The sequence below is a fragment of the Anolis carolinensis genome, chromosome 1 (genome assembly GCF_035594765.1).
Source record: "Anolis carolinensis isolate JA03-04 chromosome 1, rAnoCar3.1.pri, whole genome shotgun sequence".
NCBI lineage: Eukaryota > Metazoa > Chordata > Lepidosauria > Squamata > Dactyloidae > Anolis > Anolis carolinensis.
In genome coordinates, this window is record NC_085841.1 from 184875417 (window position 1) to 184889471 (window position 14055).

General features: G+C 45.4%; 1 protein-coding gene across 1 annotated transcript in view; it reads left to right on the forward strand.

Annotated features, from left to right (window-relative positions):
* cdk15 (cyclin dependent kinase 15) overlaps positions 1-14055 on the forward strand; it is a 104706-nt gene that overhangs the window by 22831 nt on the left and 67820 nt on the right. The window contains exon 8 of the mRNA XM_062962013.1: positions 8141-8261. Within this exon, the coding sequence (XP_062818083.1) occupies positions 8141-8261 (121 nt within the window). The remainder of the gene's footprint in view (positions 1-8140; positions 8262-14055) is intronic.

Consider the following 14055-nt stretch of genomic DNA (forward strand, 5'->3'; position numbering starts at 1 on the left):
CTTGACTGTACCGGAAAGGCAAGCTTTGCGGGAGTTTCTAGATGAAAATTTAGCCAAGGGGTTTATTCGCCCATCTAGTTCTCCAACTGCGGCACCGGTATTCTTTGTAGCCAAAAAGACTGGGGAACTTAGGTTGGTCTGCGATTATCGGATCCTAAACAAATACACCATTCGGGATAGGTACCCGCTGCCTTTAATCTCGGAACTGTTATCAAGGGTGCAAGGGGCTAAGGTCTTTACCAAGCTTGACCTGCGGGGGGCCTATAACTTAATCCGTATACGGGAAGGGGATGAATGGAAGACGGCATTTAACACGTGTTTCGGATGCCACGAGTTCCGAGTCATGCCTTTTGGGCTTTGTAATGCTCCTGCGGTATTCCAGAGGTTCATGAACGATGTGTTCAGGGACCTAATTGACCAATTTTTAGTGATTTATTTGGATGATATCTTGATTTTTTCTAAGGACGAGAAAGAACATCGTCAACATGTCAAGCAGGTTCTGCACCGACTGCGGGCTAATGGGCTTTTCGCCAAGGCTTCCAAGTGCGTCTTTCATGTGCCTGAAGTGGAGTTCCTAGGTCATGTAGTGTCAGGTAGGGAACTTAAAATGGACCCACATAAGGTTGACGCCGTCAACTCATGGCAGGAGCTGAAGACTAAGAAGGATGTACAAAGGTTCTTGGGTTTCGCTAATTACTACCGGGAGTTTATTCCGAATTTTGCAAAGCTCACGGTACCTTTGACGCAGCTTCTGCGCAAGAAACAGCCATTTGTGTGGGGGCGGGAAGCTCACGAGGCGTTTCTACAACTAAAGTCTAGTTTTCAATCGGACAACATACTAACCCATCCTGATGTTGACAGACCGTTCGTGGTAGAAGCGGACGCTTCTAGCTACGCGTTGGGGGCTGTATTGTCTCAGAAGGATTCCTCAGGGACCTTGCGTCCCTGTGGATTTTACTCGCGGCAACTAACACCCTTCGAGCAGAACTATACCATATGGGAGAAGGAGTTGTTGGCGATTAAGGTGGCGTTTGAGGTGTGGCGGCACTGGCTTGAAGGGGCACGGCACCAGATCGTGGTCAGATCTGATCACAAGAACTTAGAGCACTTGCAAACAGCAAAGAAGTTAAACCAGCGTCAAATCCGCTGGGCTTTGTTTTTCTCCAGGTTTAACTTCAAGGTGCAGTTCGTGGAGGGGAAGGCAAACTTGCGGGCCGATGCTTTATCCCGCAAGCCGGAATTTAAGACCAATGAGCAGGTAGTATGTCAGACCATCTTGCCTACTGCCTCTCTGTGTGTTGTAGATAATGAGCTTGGGTTACATGACCAGATCCTTGAGGCTCAGAAGGATGATGTATGGACTCAGGAGCAACTGATGCTGCTCTCTGCAGGTAACCGTACCATACTGCCGCATCTTCAGGATCAAGACGGGGTATTGGTGCGTAGGGGGCAGGTTTACGTACCAGTAGGGACCCTCAGGTTGGAGGTGATTAGAGCCCACCATGACGAACCCATGGCTGGGCACTTTGGCAGGTTCAAGACCGTACAGCTTATCACCAGGAGCTACTGGTGGCCAAAGATGCGGCAAGACATTCTGCGCTTTTGTGACAGCTGCGCCGTTTGTCAGCAGAGTAAGACGCCTGTTGGGCGCCCTAGAGGGTTGTTATCGTCTTTACCTGTTCCGGAGAGGCCATGGCAAATCATTTCCATGGATTTTATTTCAGATTTGCCTAAGTCTGGGGGTTATACTTGTATTTGGGTGGTGGTGGATTTATTTAGTAAACTGGCTCATTTTATTCCTTGTTCAACCATTCCGGCGGCCCCTACGTTGGCCTTACTATTTACAAAGCACATCTATCGTTTGCACGGAGCACCCGAGGTGATTATTTCAGATAGGGCTCCGCAATTTGTGTCACGCTTTTGGAAACACTTCCATGAGTGTTTGGGGACTAAGTTAAACGTGTCTTCAGCTTTCCATCCGCAAACGGATGGACAGTCGGAACGGGTTAATGGGCTCTTAGAGCAGTATCTGCGTTGTTTTTGTTTAGATCAACCCACGGCTTGGGTAAAGTGGTTACCGGTGGCGGAATTTGCTTACAACAATGCGGTGCACACGTCTAGTCAGCATACGCCATTTGAGCTAACTTATGGTTTTCACCCACGGGGAGGTGTGGCGCCGTCGACCAATGTGGTCTCTTCGGACCCTGTGTACCGCTCTTCGGAAATGGCTGCATTGCATGATGTTGCCCGTCGCTTACTGTTGGAAGCTAAGGCAACGCAGAAGACTCAGGCTGACCGCCACAGGCAGGCAGGGGAGGAGTTGGAAGAAGGGGATTTGGTGTGGTTATCTTCCAAACATATTAAACAGGCTGGGGGAAAGTTTGCGCCTCGGTATTTGGGTCCCTTTCCTATCGTTAAAAAGATTTCTTCTGTTGCGTTTCGTTTGCGTTTACCGTCTAGTTTAAAGGTCCATCCAGTCTTTCATCGTTCGCTGTTGAAACTTGATACCTCTAGTCGTCGTGGTGCTATAGCGGAGGGTATCACTGCCACTTCTCCGCCATCGGGGGAGGAGGCCTTTGTGAGAGGGGATAGTGTTATGATTGAGCCTCATGGCTCTGTTACTGACAGACGTGGGCGTAAGACTCCTCGAGAGTCAGATACTCTCGAGGAGCGAGAGAGAAAAAGACTGCGAGACATATTTGCAGCACCATCTGACGAGGAGTCTTTCGAAGGGTTTACGGAGAGAATGGAGGAGGGGCTGGTTAGCTCAGAGGAGGATGAGATGGATTGGACTCGGGTAAGGGAGGAAGTGGGTGCCACTGGCCATGATGGGACAGAAGATGAATGGGGACCTTCAGGATTAGACCCATGGTTTAGCTGGAGGGATGGGACGGGATCCACAGCTGGAGATGCTGTTGGGCGTAGTCAGAGGTGTTCCAGCTCTGACGAGGAAAGTGATGAGGAAACGCCCGGGTTAAGGAGGACAGCTGACAGTGATGAAGATTTGTAACGGGCATAAAATGGGGCTTGAGAGCAATTGCAAATTGCGTTGGGCAAGGTAATCTGGGCAAACGCTTGGGATCCGTGTGTGTGTGGGACGCTTCCCTGAAGACTTGTGTGCTTTCCTGTGCTGTGACCTTGACCTTCCGTCGTCTTCTTGACGGACGCCATCTCCTGCTTTGAGAACTCGGACTGAACTGACCACGGCTTGTCTTCCCCCCTTCTTGGACTTGGAAAAACTACAAACGTCTGCTTCTGGCTTTGATCTACGGAACGGAACTGGTCTACTCAACTGCTACAATCCTTGGCTGATTTACTCGTGTTGGAGATCCTGTCTGCTGTGTGTGTGGGGGAGCGACGCAAGTTACTCTAAGCACAGTGTTGGCAGCAGAGAGGAATCTGCTGCCAATTAGTTGCATTCTTTGTATCTTTTGTTCCTTGGCTTTCGTTTCGTTTATACCCAGGCTGAAGCAAGCAGTTTGTTTTTACCCGGATTAAACTCCGGTTTAATCCGGTTTATCTTTTGAACATTTACTTTTGCCCCTTTTTGCTCCTAAAGGCAAAAACTGCCTGGCCCTTGTGTTTTACGGGCATTTTTGAGTTCTGTAATCTAATAAACTCTGTTACTTTGAATCTTGTGGCGTTCTGTCCTTGACACTATATGTTTGTTTATATACTTAAATCCAGTAGAGTCTCACTTATCCAACAATCGCTTATCCAACGTTCTGGATTATCCAACACATTTTTGTAGTCAATGTTTTCAATATATCGTGATATTTTGGTGCTAAATTCATAAATACAGTAATTACTACATAGCATTACTGCGTATTGAACTACTTTTCTGCCAAATTTGTTGTTTAGCATGATGATTTGGTGCTTCATTGATAAAATCATAACCTAATTTGATGTTTAATAGGCTTTTCCTTAATGCCTCCTTATTATCCAACATATTTGCTTATCCAACATTCTGCCGGCCCGTTTATGTTGGATAAGTGAGACTCTACTGTATACATATTTGTTCCTCTATCCTTCTGAAGCCACTTCAAGAAGGATAAAACCAGAACCTGTAATAGTTATGGAATTATAATAGGGGATCCGGGCTAACATAAGCCTCAATTTTTGATCTTGAGAAAACACAGTTTTTCATCATGCAATCAGCCAAATTATGATATTAAGTACTGTACTCTGTTGGTGAAAGTTGTGGTAGGTGGTTAGCCAGCCACAACAAGTTACCCAGTGATGTCAGCTAGTAAAACTAAATATTAAGCAAAATATGGGCATCTCATCTTACAAACTATTCAATTAAGATGTTTAATTGTGTTATTTTCTTTTTGGTCCATCTTCCAAGCCTTGCAAACATATACATCATTCACTTGTGCTTCAACTGCCATATTTATTACAGCTCAATAAGTAGTAGTGTTAAGAGGAGATGGGAATAATGCAGAATTCCACTTGTTGAATTACATCTTCCATACCTTTGGCTTGAGTTTCTCGGAGTTGTACTCCTTTCTGGTCTCTGTAATTCACACATAAGGGATTCTCTGTGTCTGTACAGACCATCTTTGGAAATTTCTAGCACTAAATCTCTTTGTTTGATTCCCCCCTCCCCAGCTCCACAGACTTGCTCAGTATGGTTCCAGAAAAACTCCCTCAGTTCTCTTTTATCCACCACCTCAGCTATATCATAGGAAACTTCATATGTTAGATACTCTTCCTTGCCTTGTCTTTTTTCCTTGGTTTAAAGCATCTACAGCATCCTTTAAAGCAGTGGTTCCCAACCTGTGGGCCACCAGTGGGCTGCAAGACCTAAAATAAGGTCTACAAGATGTGGGGAAAATTGGCACTGGGGGTGTGTGCCACCATTGTAGGAGAGCTTCCCAGCCCAGGGCGGAGAAGACTCACCGGGCGGCACGCATGAGAGAGAGAAGGAGAGGGAGAGAAGGAAGGCAGGCCGTTGCGCTCGCCAGTGCTTTCTTGGCCTTGAGAGGCTTCCCAGGGCAGGAAAGACTTACCCAGCGGCACATGCGAGGGAGTGAGAGAGAGGAGAGTCCCTCAAAATAATAATAATAATAATTATTATTATTATTATTATTATTATTATTATTATTATTATTATTATTATTATCTTCCATTGCCACACATCATTTATAATGGGAAAGCAGCCCTTTGTAAGACAATGTTTAGTCCCACAGAGTTATTATTATTATTATTATTTTATTATGACACAGCAAACAAGATAGATATGCTGGATTTTGTATCACAGAATCACAAGTCAAACACTTCCCAAGTGTCTAGGACTGTGTGATGTATTTTCGGATGATTCGTGCAGATCCCAGTAGAGTGGCCTTTTGCAGTTGGCAGATCGTGATTTTGTCAATGTCTATTGTTTCCAAATGCCGGCTGAGATCTTTTGGCACGGCACCCAGTGTGCCGATCACCACCGGGACCACCTACACTGGTTTCTGCCAGAGTCTTTGAAGTTCAATCTTGAGGTCCTGATAGCGGCTGAGTTTTTCCTGTTGTTTTTTGTCAATGCGACTGTCAACTGGGATGGCGACATCAATGATCCAAACCTTTTTCTTTTCCACAACTGTGATGTCTGGTGTGTTATGTTCCAGAACTTTGTCAGTCTGGATTCAGAAGTCCCACAGTATCTTTGCGTGCTCATTTCCCAATACTTTTGCAGGTTTGTGATCCCACCAGTTCTTTACTGCTGGGAGGTGGTACTTGAGGCATAAGTTCCAATGAATCATTTGGGCCACATAGTTGTGCCTCTGTTTGTAGTCTGTCTGTGCAATTATTATTATTATTATTATTATTATTATTATTATTATTATTAGCTGCCATTGCCAAACACAAAAGTTGTACAGTGTTCCCTCACTTATCGCAGGGGTTGCGTTCCAGGACCACCCGCAATAAGTGAAAATCTGCGAAGTAGAGACACTATATTTATTCTATGTGTGGAGGAGAGCAAACCACAGACCACTTACTACAATGAAGTCTATACTTTATTTTAGCAATTACAATATACAGTACACTGGCAGAGAAGAAGAATGGAAGCTAAATAACCCTTTTTTATTTCCAATTCTTCCCTACCCTTCCCCTTCTCCCTTTATTTTTCCCTCCCCCTCCCTCCAAAACCCTTTGCAATCGCAAAAACCCACAAAACAGTGAAAATACTGCGATAGATGTGTACATTAATATTAATTGAAAACCCATGAAACAGCGAGGGAGCATAAAGGGAACCGCGAAGTTGCGAGGGAACACTGTAATGGGAAAAAAGACCCTGTTTAGTCCCACAAAGTTGTTGTTGTTGTTGTTGTTATTCTGACACAAAAACACAGTATAATACAGCAAACAAAATGTATTTGCTGGAGTTTGTATCACAAAATCACAAGTCGAACACTTCCCAAGCGTTTAGGACTGTGTGATGGTGACAATGATGATGATGATTATTATTCAAGCCATTAGGGACATCTTGGATCATGCACTCCACTTTTTGTATTTTTTTCAACCTCAGCTCCCTCCCCTCTTTTTTTTTACACAAGTGTTAACAAAATCCACAGATAATAACAGAGACCAACCAATTTTCTTTTCTTGCTGACTTCGTTTTTAGGCCTGTTCCTAGGCTATTTGGGGTGTTGATTCAGAAACTTGCATTGGATAGACAACTTCAGCTCTAGATTTTTAATTCAATTTTATGCGGGCAAGCAGATGGTGACTACTGGATGGCATATGTTTCTGTATCAGAAACTAGAGCTGATGTGGTCTATCCAATGCAATTTTCTGAAAGCACCCCAAATAATCAAACTGAATCTAAAGTTGATCAAAAACTGTTTTGTAAACTTTTTGTTACTAATGTTGGGGAGTGGTCCCTGGTCAAAGTGGTCCCTGGTCAAGTGAACCCTGGTCAAAAAAAGATTGGGAACCACTGCTTTAAAGGATATGTGCTACCAGGTCTATTAGAACAGGTTTTACATCTTAAATCCCTTCTCTTGACTATCAAACAATTGGTTTTGCTACCCCAAATACTTACTTACTACTTACTTAGGTGATCCCTCATTGTCCAAGTATGATTGTCTTACAGCTGTGGTGTCCTGGCAGTGGATACGTAGGTGACTGTGGAGCCCTGTTCTTGACCGGCATGCTCTTCCACAGTGAGGACATCAGTTTCTAGGTGGAAGGCAGTAAGGACCGCCTTACCCCAAATATTTCTTTTCAGTACTATTAGTTCCACCATCTACTGTACCAATGAATTGTGCCAGTACCAACAAAACATCTATCACTTATCAGGGAACCTTGGTGTAATCAAATTTGGGTACAGCTCGGCCCAGCTTGAAATCATTGGCACCACAAAATTCTATGCAGGCTGCCTCTAAGGTTTCTCCTGCTCTTAAGAAATAAAAGAATCTTTCTGATTATTCTTCAGTTCCTAAGAATAAATCCAAACCTCCCTATGTATCTCTGGCTTATCCAAATGTGTAGTATGTGCTATTAGTGCCTAACATCTTTGAACTGATGGTACTATCTTTTCTGGTTCTCCAGTTGCTGTTTGCAGTCTATTGAATTCTGTAAGGTCAATGGCTTTTTGAAGGCTAAAAGCATTAATCAGTTTTCTATCTTTTTGCGTTTTATTTCAATACTTTCACATCTTCTTTTCGTTATTCTTCAGATGCTCCACAAGCCGGACTCTTCAGTTGCTTATCAGATATTATTTTGTTCTCTCTTTCACTACTCAAGACAGCAATGATCCTGCAAGAGCTACTGGCAGTGCCATGTGATGCATTTGTCCAGTCATAATCTTTCTCCTTGGGCCTTCTTATTTCATGAATCTGCCAAAAGAGCTATCCACTCTAATGAATGCTAATGCTAATATGTCTAACTCATATACAGAATTACTTGGGGATCTAATGAGATGAAAAAATCTAATCAGTTTATAACACAAATTAATTGAGTAGCTTTTTCTGAACTTCGTTCAGATGTGACACACTTATTAAACATAATAGTAAAATTATTTATTTCATTGACATGTTTGATTACTCTGGTTCATCATCTTGAATGTCTCTCTTTATGAGAACATGCATTATTTTGAAGTCATGTGTGATTTAAAATAATTATTTCTCCCCATCTATCTTGGTAGGTTTAGCTCGTGCCAAGACACTTCCCGGACAAACATATTCGGCTGAGGTGGTGACACTTGGATACCGCCCTCCTGATGTGCTGCTAGGAGCCACAAATTATTCATCTAATATTGATATATGGTGAGAGTAAACTTTGGAACATTTGAGAAAAAAAAACCATTTCAGAGAAATGGAGTTGAATGCAGTATATTTTCTTTCCACTTTCAATCAAATGCAGAGCTCAGAAGGACACTGAGAGAGGGCTTCTGGGAAGCAGCAATACATCAGTTGAAAGACACCAAAATTAAGTTTGGAATCATGACATCAGAACTAGGTTCCATTGGCCATCAAAAATTACTGAGCTATGTGATTTAAGTTGGAAACAGGATTTGCTGGTTTTTTTCCTGATTTCAATAGTATTCCATCTAAATATTTAATTTTAATTGTGTCCTAAGATCTGGTGGCGCAGCAGGTTAAACTGCTGAGCTGTTGAACTTGCTGACTGAAAGGTTGATGGTTTGAATCCGGGGAGCGGAGTGAGCTCCGCTATTAGCCCAAGCTTCTGCCAACCTAGCATTTCGAAAACATGCAAATGTGAGTAGATCAATAGGTACTGCTCCAGCAGGAAGGTAACAGCGCTCTATGCAGTCCTGCTGGACACATGACCTTGGAGATGTCTACGGACAATGCCGGCTCTTCGCCTGAGAAATGGAGATGAGCACCAACCCTTAGAGTTGGACACAACTAGACTTAATGTCAGGTGAAAACCTTTACCTTTACCTTAAGGTGAAATGAAAAGATTGACTTTGAAAAGTCATGTCTTCTGAAACCAGTATCCAAATGTGGATTATCCCATATGGTTAGCATATAGAAAGGATTGTAATTGAAAAGACTGTGCACTGAGTCACACTGGCAGCAGATATCAGCAGAAGCCTCTATCTCGTTCTTCTTCACATGAACAGAAACTGGGGGCCCTTCCACATAGCCCTATAACCCAGAATATCAAGGCAGAAAATCCCACAATCTCTGCTTTGAACTGGGTTACCTGAGTCCACACAACCATATATTCCAGTTTATTTACAGCATTTTTGCCCCGCCTTTCTCACCCGAGGGGACTCAAGGCGGCTTACAATAAATAGGCAAAAATTCAATGCCCAAAAACGGTACACTAAAACAACAGTTCATATAAAAGCAAATAACATTACATAATAAAAACACATTGTACAAAATTTAAAGACATATCTGAGTTAAAATCCATTCGTCCAAAATCTTCATAAGTAAATCTTAGTCCAGACCATGTGAAATCAATGTTCTTATTCATTAAATGCCTGCGTGCACAACCATGTCTTTAAGGCGTTTCTGAAGCCCAGGAGAGTTGGAATCTGCCGAATGTTGCTGGGGAGGGTGTTCCACAGCCGAGGAGCCACCACTGAGAAGGCCCTGTCCCTCATTCCCACCAGCCGTGCCTGCGAGGCTGGTGGGACCAAGAGCAGGGCCTCCCCAAACGATCTAAGAGTTCTAGAAGGCTCATAGGGGGAGATACGTTCGGACAGGTAAGATGGGCCAGAACCGTTTAGGGCTTTGTAGGTCAAAACCAGCATTTTGAATTGGGCTCGGTAGCATATCGGCAGCCAGTGGTGCTGGCTTAACAAGGGAGTAGTGCGCTCCCTGTATGCCGCTCCAGTTATTAATCTGGCTGCCGCCCGTTGTACTAGTTGGAGCTTCCGGGCCATCTTCAAAGGCAGCCCCACGTAGAGCGCGTTGCAATAGTCCAAATGGGATGTAACCAGAGCATGGACTACCATGGCCAAGGCAGACTTCGCAAGGTATGGGCAGAGCTGGCACACAAGTCTTGGTTCTGGGAATGCTCCCCTGGCCACCACCGAGACCTGGGGTTCCAGGCTCAGCGATGAGTCCAGACTGTGAACCTGTGTCTTCAGGGGGAGTGCGACCCTGTCCAACACAGGTTGTAACCCTATACCCTGTTTGGCCTTGCGACTGACCAGGAGGACCTCTGTCTTGTCTGGATTCAATTTCAATTTGTTCGCTCTCATCCAGTCTGACACAGCAGCCAAGCATCAGTACAGGACATGAACAGCCTCCTTAGTGACAGGTGGGAAGGAGTGACAGAGCTGGACATCATCTGCGTACAGATGATACCACACCCCGAAACTCCGGATGATCTCTCCCAGTGGCTTCATGTAGATGTTAAACAACATGGGGGACAGTACTGAACCCTGCGGGACCCTACAAGTCAACGGTTGTGGGGCCGAGCAGGTATCCCCCCGTGACACCATCTGGGAGTGACCCTCCAGAAAGAACCGGAGCTACTGTAAAACAGTACCTCCAGGCCCCATTCCAGCAAGGCGTCCCAGAAGGATACCGTGATTGACATTATCGAAGGCCGCTGAGAGGTCCAGCAGAACCAGCAGAGACACACTCCCCCTGTCCAGTTTCCGGTGTAGAGCATCGGCTAAGGCGACCAAGGCTGTCTTGGTACCATGCCCCGCCCTGAAGCCAGACTGCGCCGGATCTAGATAATCAGTGTTTACCAAGAATGCCTGGAGTTGTGCAGACACCACACGTTCCATGACCTTGCGCAAAAAGGGGAGATAGGAAATAGGCCGATAGTTGTCCAATTGAGTGGGCTTTTTCAACAGTGATGGCTTTTTCAACAGTGGTTTGATCACAGCCAATTTAAGGCTCACTGGAACAATGCCTTCCCAAAGGGAGGCATTCACCACCACCTTCACTCACTTGGCCAATCCCCCTCTGGCTTCTCTCATCAGCCAGGATGGGCAGGGGTCTAGGATGCATGTGGTAGCCCTCACCTCTCCAAGCACCTTGTCCACGTCCTTGGGCTGAACCAATTGAAAAGAATCCATCAAAATAGGACAAGCAGGTGTTCTTGCTACATCCTCGGAAGCTGCCATTAATATGGTGTCAAAGCCAGAGCGGATCAAAGCGACTTTGTCTGCAAAGAACTGAGCAAATGCTTCACAGCGGGCTGCTGAGTTGTCAGGGACCCTGTCTTGAGGGATGGGATATAACAAACCTCTGACAACTCGGAACAGCTCCGCCGGACGGTTCTTTGTGGACACAATATTAGCTGCAAAGAAAGAGTTCTTTGCAGCATCTATTGTCGTGGCATATGCCATAAGATAGGAACATAGCTGTGTTCAGTTTGACTTGCTCGGCTCTGAACGCCACACACTCTCTAGTTCCCTCTTCTTTCTCTTCATCGCTGCCAGCTCCTCAGTAAACCAAGGAGATGGTTTAGCTTGGGTACTCGGGAGGGGACGTTCTGGAACTATCGTGTCTATTGCCCTAATCGTTTCCCTGTTCCAGACAGCAACCAGGGCATTGACAGAATCACCAACCGAGGTGGCGGGAAACTCCCAAGAGCTGTCAGGAAACCATCCGGATCCATGAGCCTCCTGGGGTGGACCATTTTAATAGGTCCTCCACCCCTGCAGCGGTTGGGGGGCGCAGTGAGTCTAAACCTGATCAGGTGATGGTCAGTCCATGGCAACAGAGTGATAGTCAGCTCCTCCACACTTGCCATTTTCCTCCCATCCCTGACAGAAAGCCAAGTCAAGCGTGTGCCCAGCTCTGTGGGTGGGGCCAGATACTAGTTGGGACAGCCCCATGTTTGCCATGGAGGCCATGAGGTCCTGAGCTGCCCCGGTAAGGGTGGTCTCAGCATGGACATTGAAGTCCCCCAGCACTATAAGCCGCTGGGACTCCAACGCCAGGCCCAAGACTACCCCAGCTAACTCAGGCAGGGAGACTGTAGTGCAGCGGGGTGGTCGGTATACTAACAGAATCCCCAGTCTGTCCCGGTCACCCACCCTCAAGTGGAAACATTCAAACAAGGTTGACTGTGGGATGGGGCACCTGGTCAGGGGGATGGACTCCTTATAGATTACTGCGACACCACCTCCCTGTCCTCCAGATCTTGGTGGGTGCTGCACGGTATAACCTGGCGGACAAAGCTGGGTAAGGTTAGCCCCCCCCAGCCTTGTCCATCCAGGTCTCCGTTATACACGCCAGGTCTGCCCGCTCATCCAGGATAAGGTCCTGGATGATTGCTGTTTTTCCATTGGCAGACCTGGCGTTCAGCAGCACCACCTTTAATCCGGAGGGGCCACAAATCTGGGTACCCAAGTTTACCATGTCAGGAGGCTGTTTTAAATCTACAAGAACTCTTTTTCTTTCCCTAGACTGAATTAATTTAGGCCTCCCTTTCCCATATCTCCCCCTCCCTTGTATTACTTCTATGGGGGGCCCTTGGCTGCCAGACAACCATCCCCCCTCAACATGGTCCATCAAAGAACTGGCGCTAGCTTTTGGATATGGGCAAAAATCCTGCATCATATTCCAACCTCCTTTGAAGATGGTTCTTTCCTTCTCCCCCTCCCCCACCTTGGGAATTACCTGGATATTATATGTAAGATGGTTCTGTGATTCACTCCCTTTTTGCCTTATAGTTCATAAAGTGCAATGTGCTAAAGGTGAGGGAAGATCTAATTAATCAATTTCTATAATAAAATCATTTGGATACAAAAAATTTGACTGGAGGTTAAAAGGCAATAGTAAATTTGCAATTAAAATGCTCAGGAGTATTGATCTTATCACCCCATTATATAGCTCATTAAATGATAAAATGCCCAGATATATTGACATAGTCTGTCCGATTTGTAATTGTTTCCTATGGTCAAAATAGTTGTGGCAATAAACACAGATCTAGTAAACAAACTGTCCCTTCCTTCCCTCCTAAACGGCCCTCCCTAATTCTCAACTAAAGCCCAATGTTGATAAATCAAACCCCATTCACAGCAGGTGTTAACTATAGCAGCAAGCTCATAGCAGAAAATTCAAAGCAGAAAGTGTGGGATTTTATTCAGCTGTGTGGAAGGGGCATAAAACAGCCCATTTAAAAAAAGAGGTTCCAAGTTCTTTAAGGAAGAAGTATCTGAATTAGACTGTGTTTGCCAGTCAAAAGATATACCTTATGATACAATTCCTGTCAAGGACAGAACGCCACAAGATTCAAAGTAACAGAGTTTATTAGATTACAGAACTCAAAAATGCCCGTAAAAACACAAGGGCCAGGCAGTTTTTGCCTTTAAGCGCAAAAAGGGACAAAAGTAAATGTTCAAAAGATAAACCGGATTAAACCGGAGTTTAATCCGGGTAAAAACAAACTGCTTGCTTCAGCCTAGGTATTAACAGAACGAAAGCCAAGGAACAGAAGATACAAAGAATGCAACTAATTGGCAGCAGATTCCTCTCTGCTGCCAGCACTGTGCTTAGAGTAACTTGCGTCGCTCCCACACACACACACAGTAGACAGGATCTCCAACACGAGCAATTCAGCCAAGGATTGTAGAAGTAGAGTAGACCAGTTCCGTTCCGTAGATCAAAGCCAGAAGCAGACGTTTGTAGTTTTTCCAAGTCCAAGAAGGGGGGGAAGACAAGCCGTGGTCAGTTCAGTCCGGGTTCTCAAAGCAGGAGATGGCGTCCGTCAGAAAGACGACGGAAGGTCAAGCTAATAAGAGTAAGCACAGGTTTGCACAAACAAATGCCCACACAATCCCTCCCGCCGTCTGACCTTGGATTCCAATCAACTTACGTCTCAGCACAGGAAAGCACACAAGTCTTCAGGGAAGCGTCCCACACACACACGGATCCCAAGCGTTTGCCCAGATTACCTTGCCCGACGCAATTTGTAATTGCTCCCAAGCCCCATTTTATGCCAGTTACAAATCTTCATCACTGTCAGCTGTCCTCCTTAACCCGGGCGTTTCCTCATCACTTTCCTCGTCAGAGCTGGAACACCTCTGACTACGCCCAACAGCATCTCCAGCTGTGGATCCCGTCCCATCCCTCCAGCTAAGCCATGGGTCTAATCCTGAAGGTCCCCATTCATCTT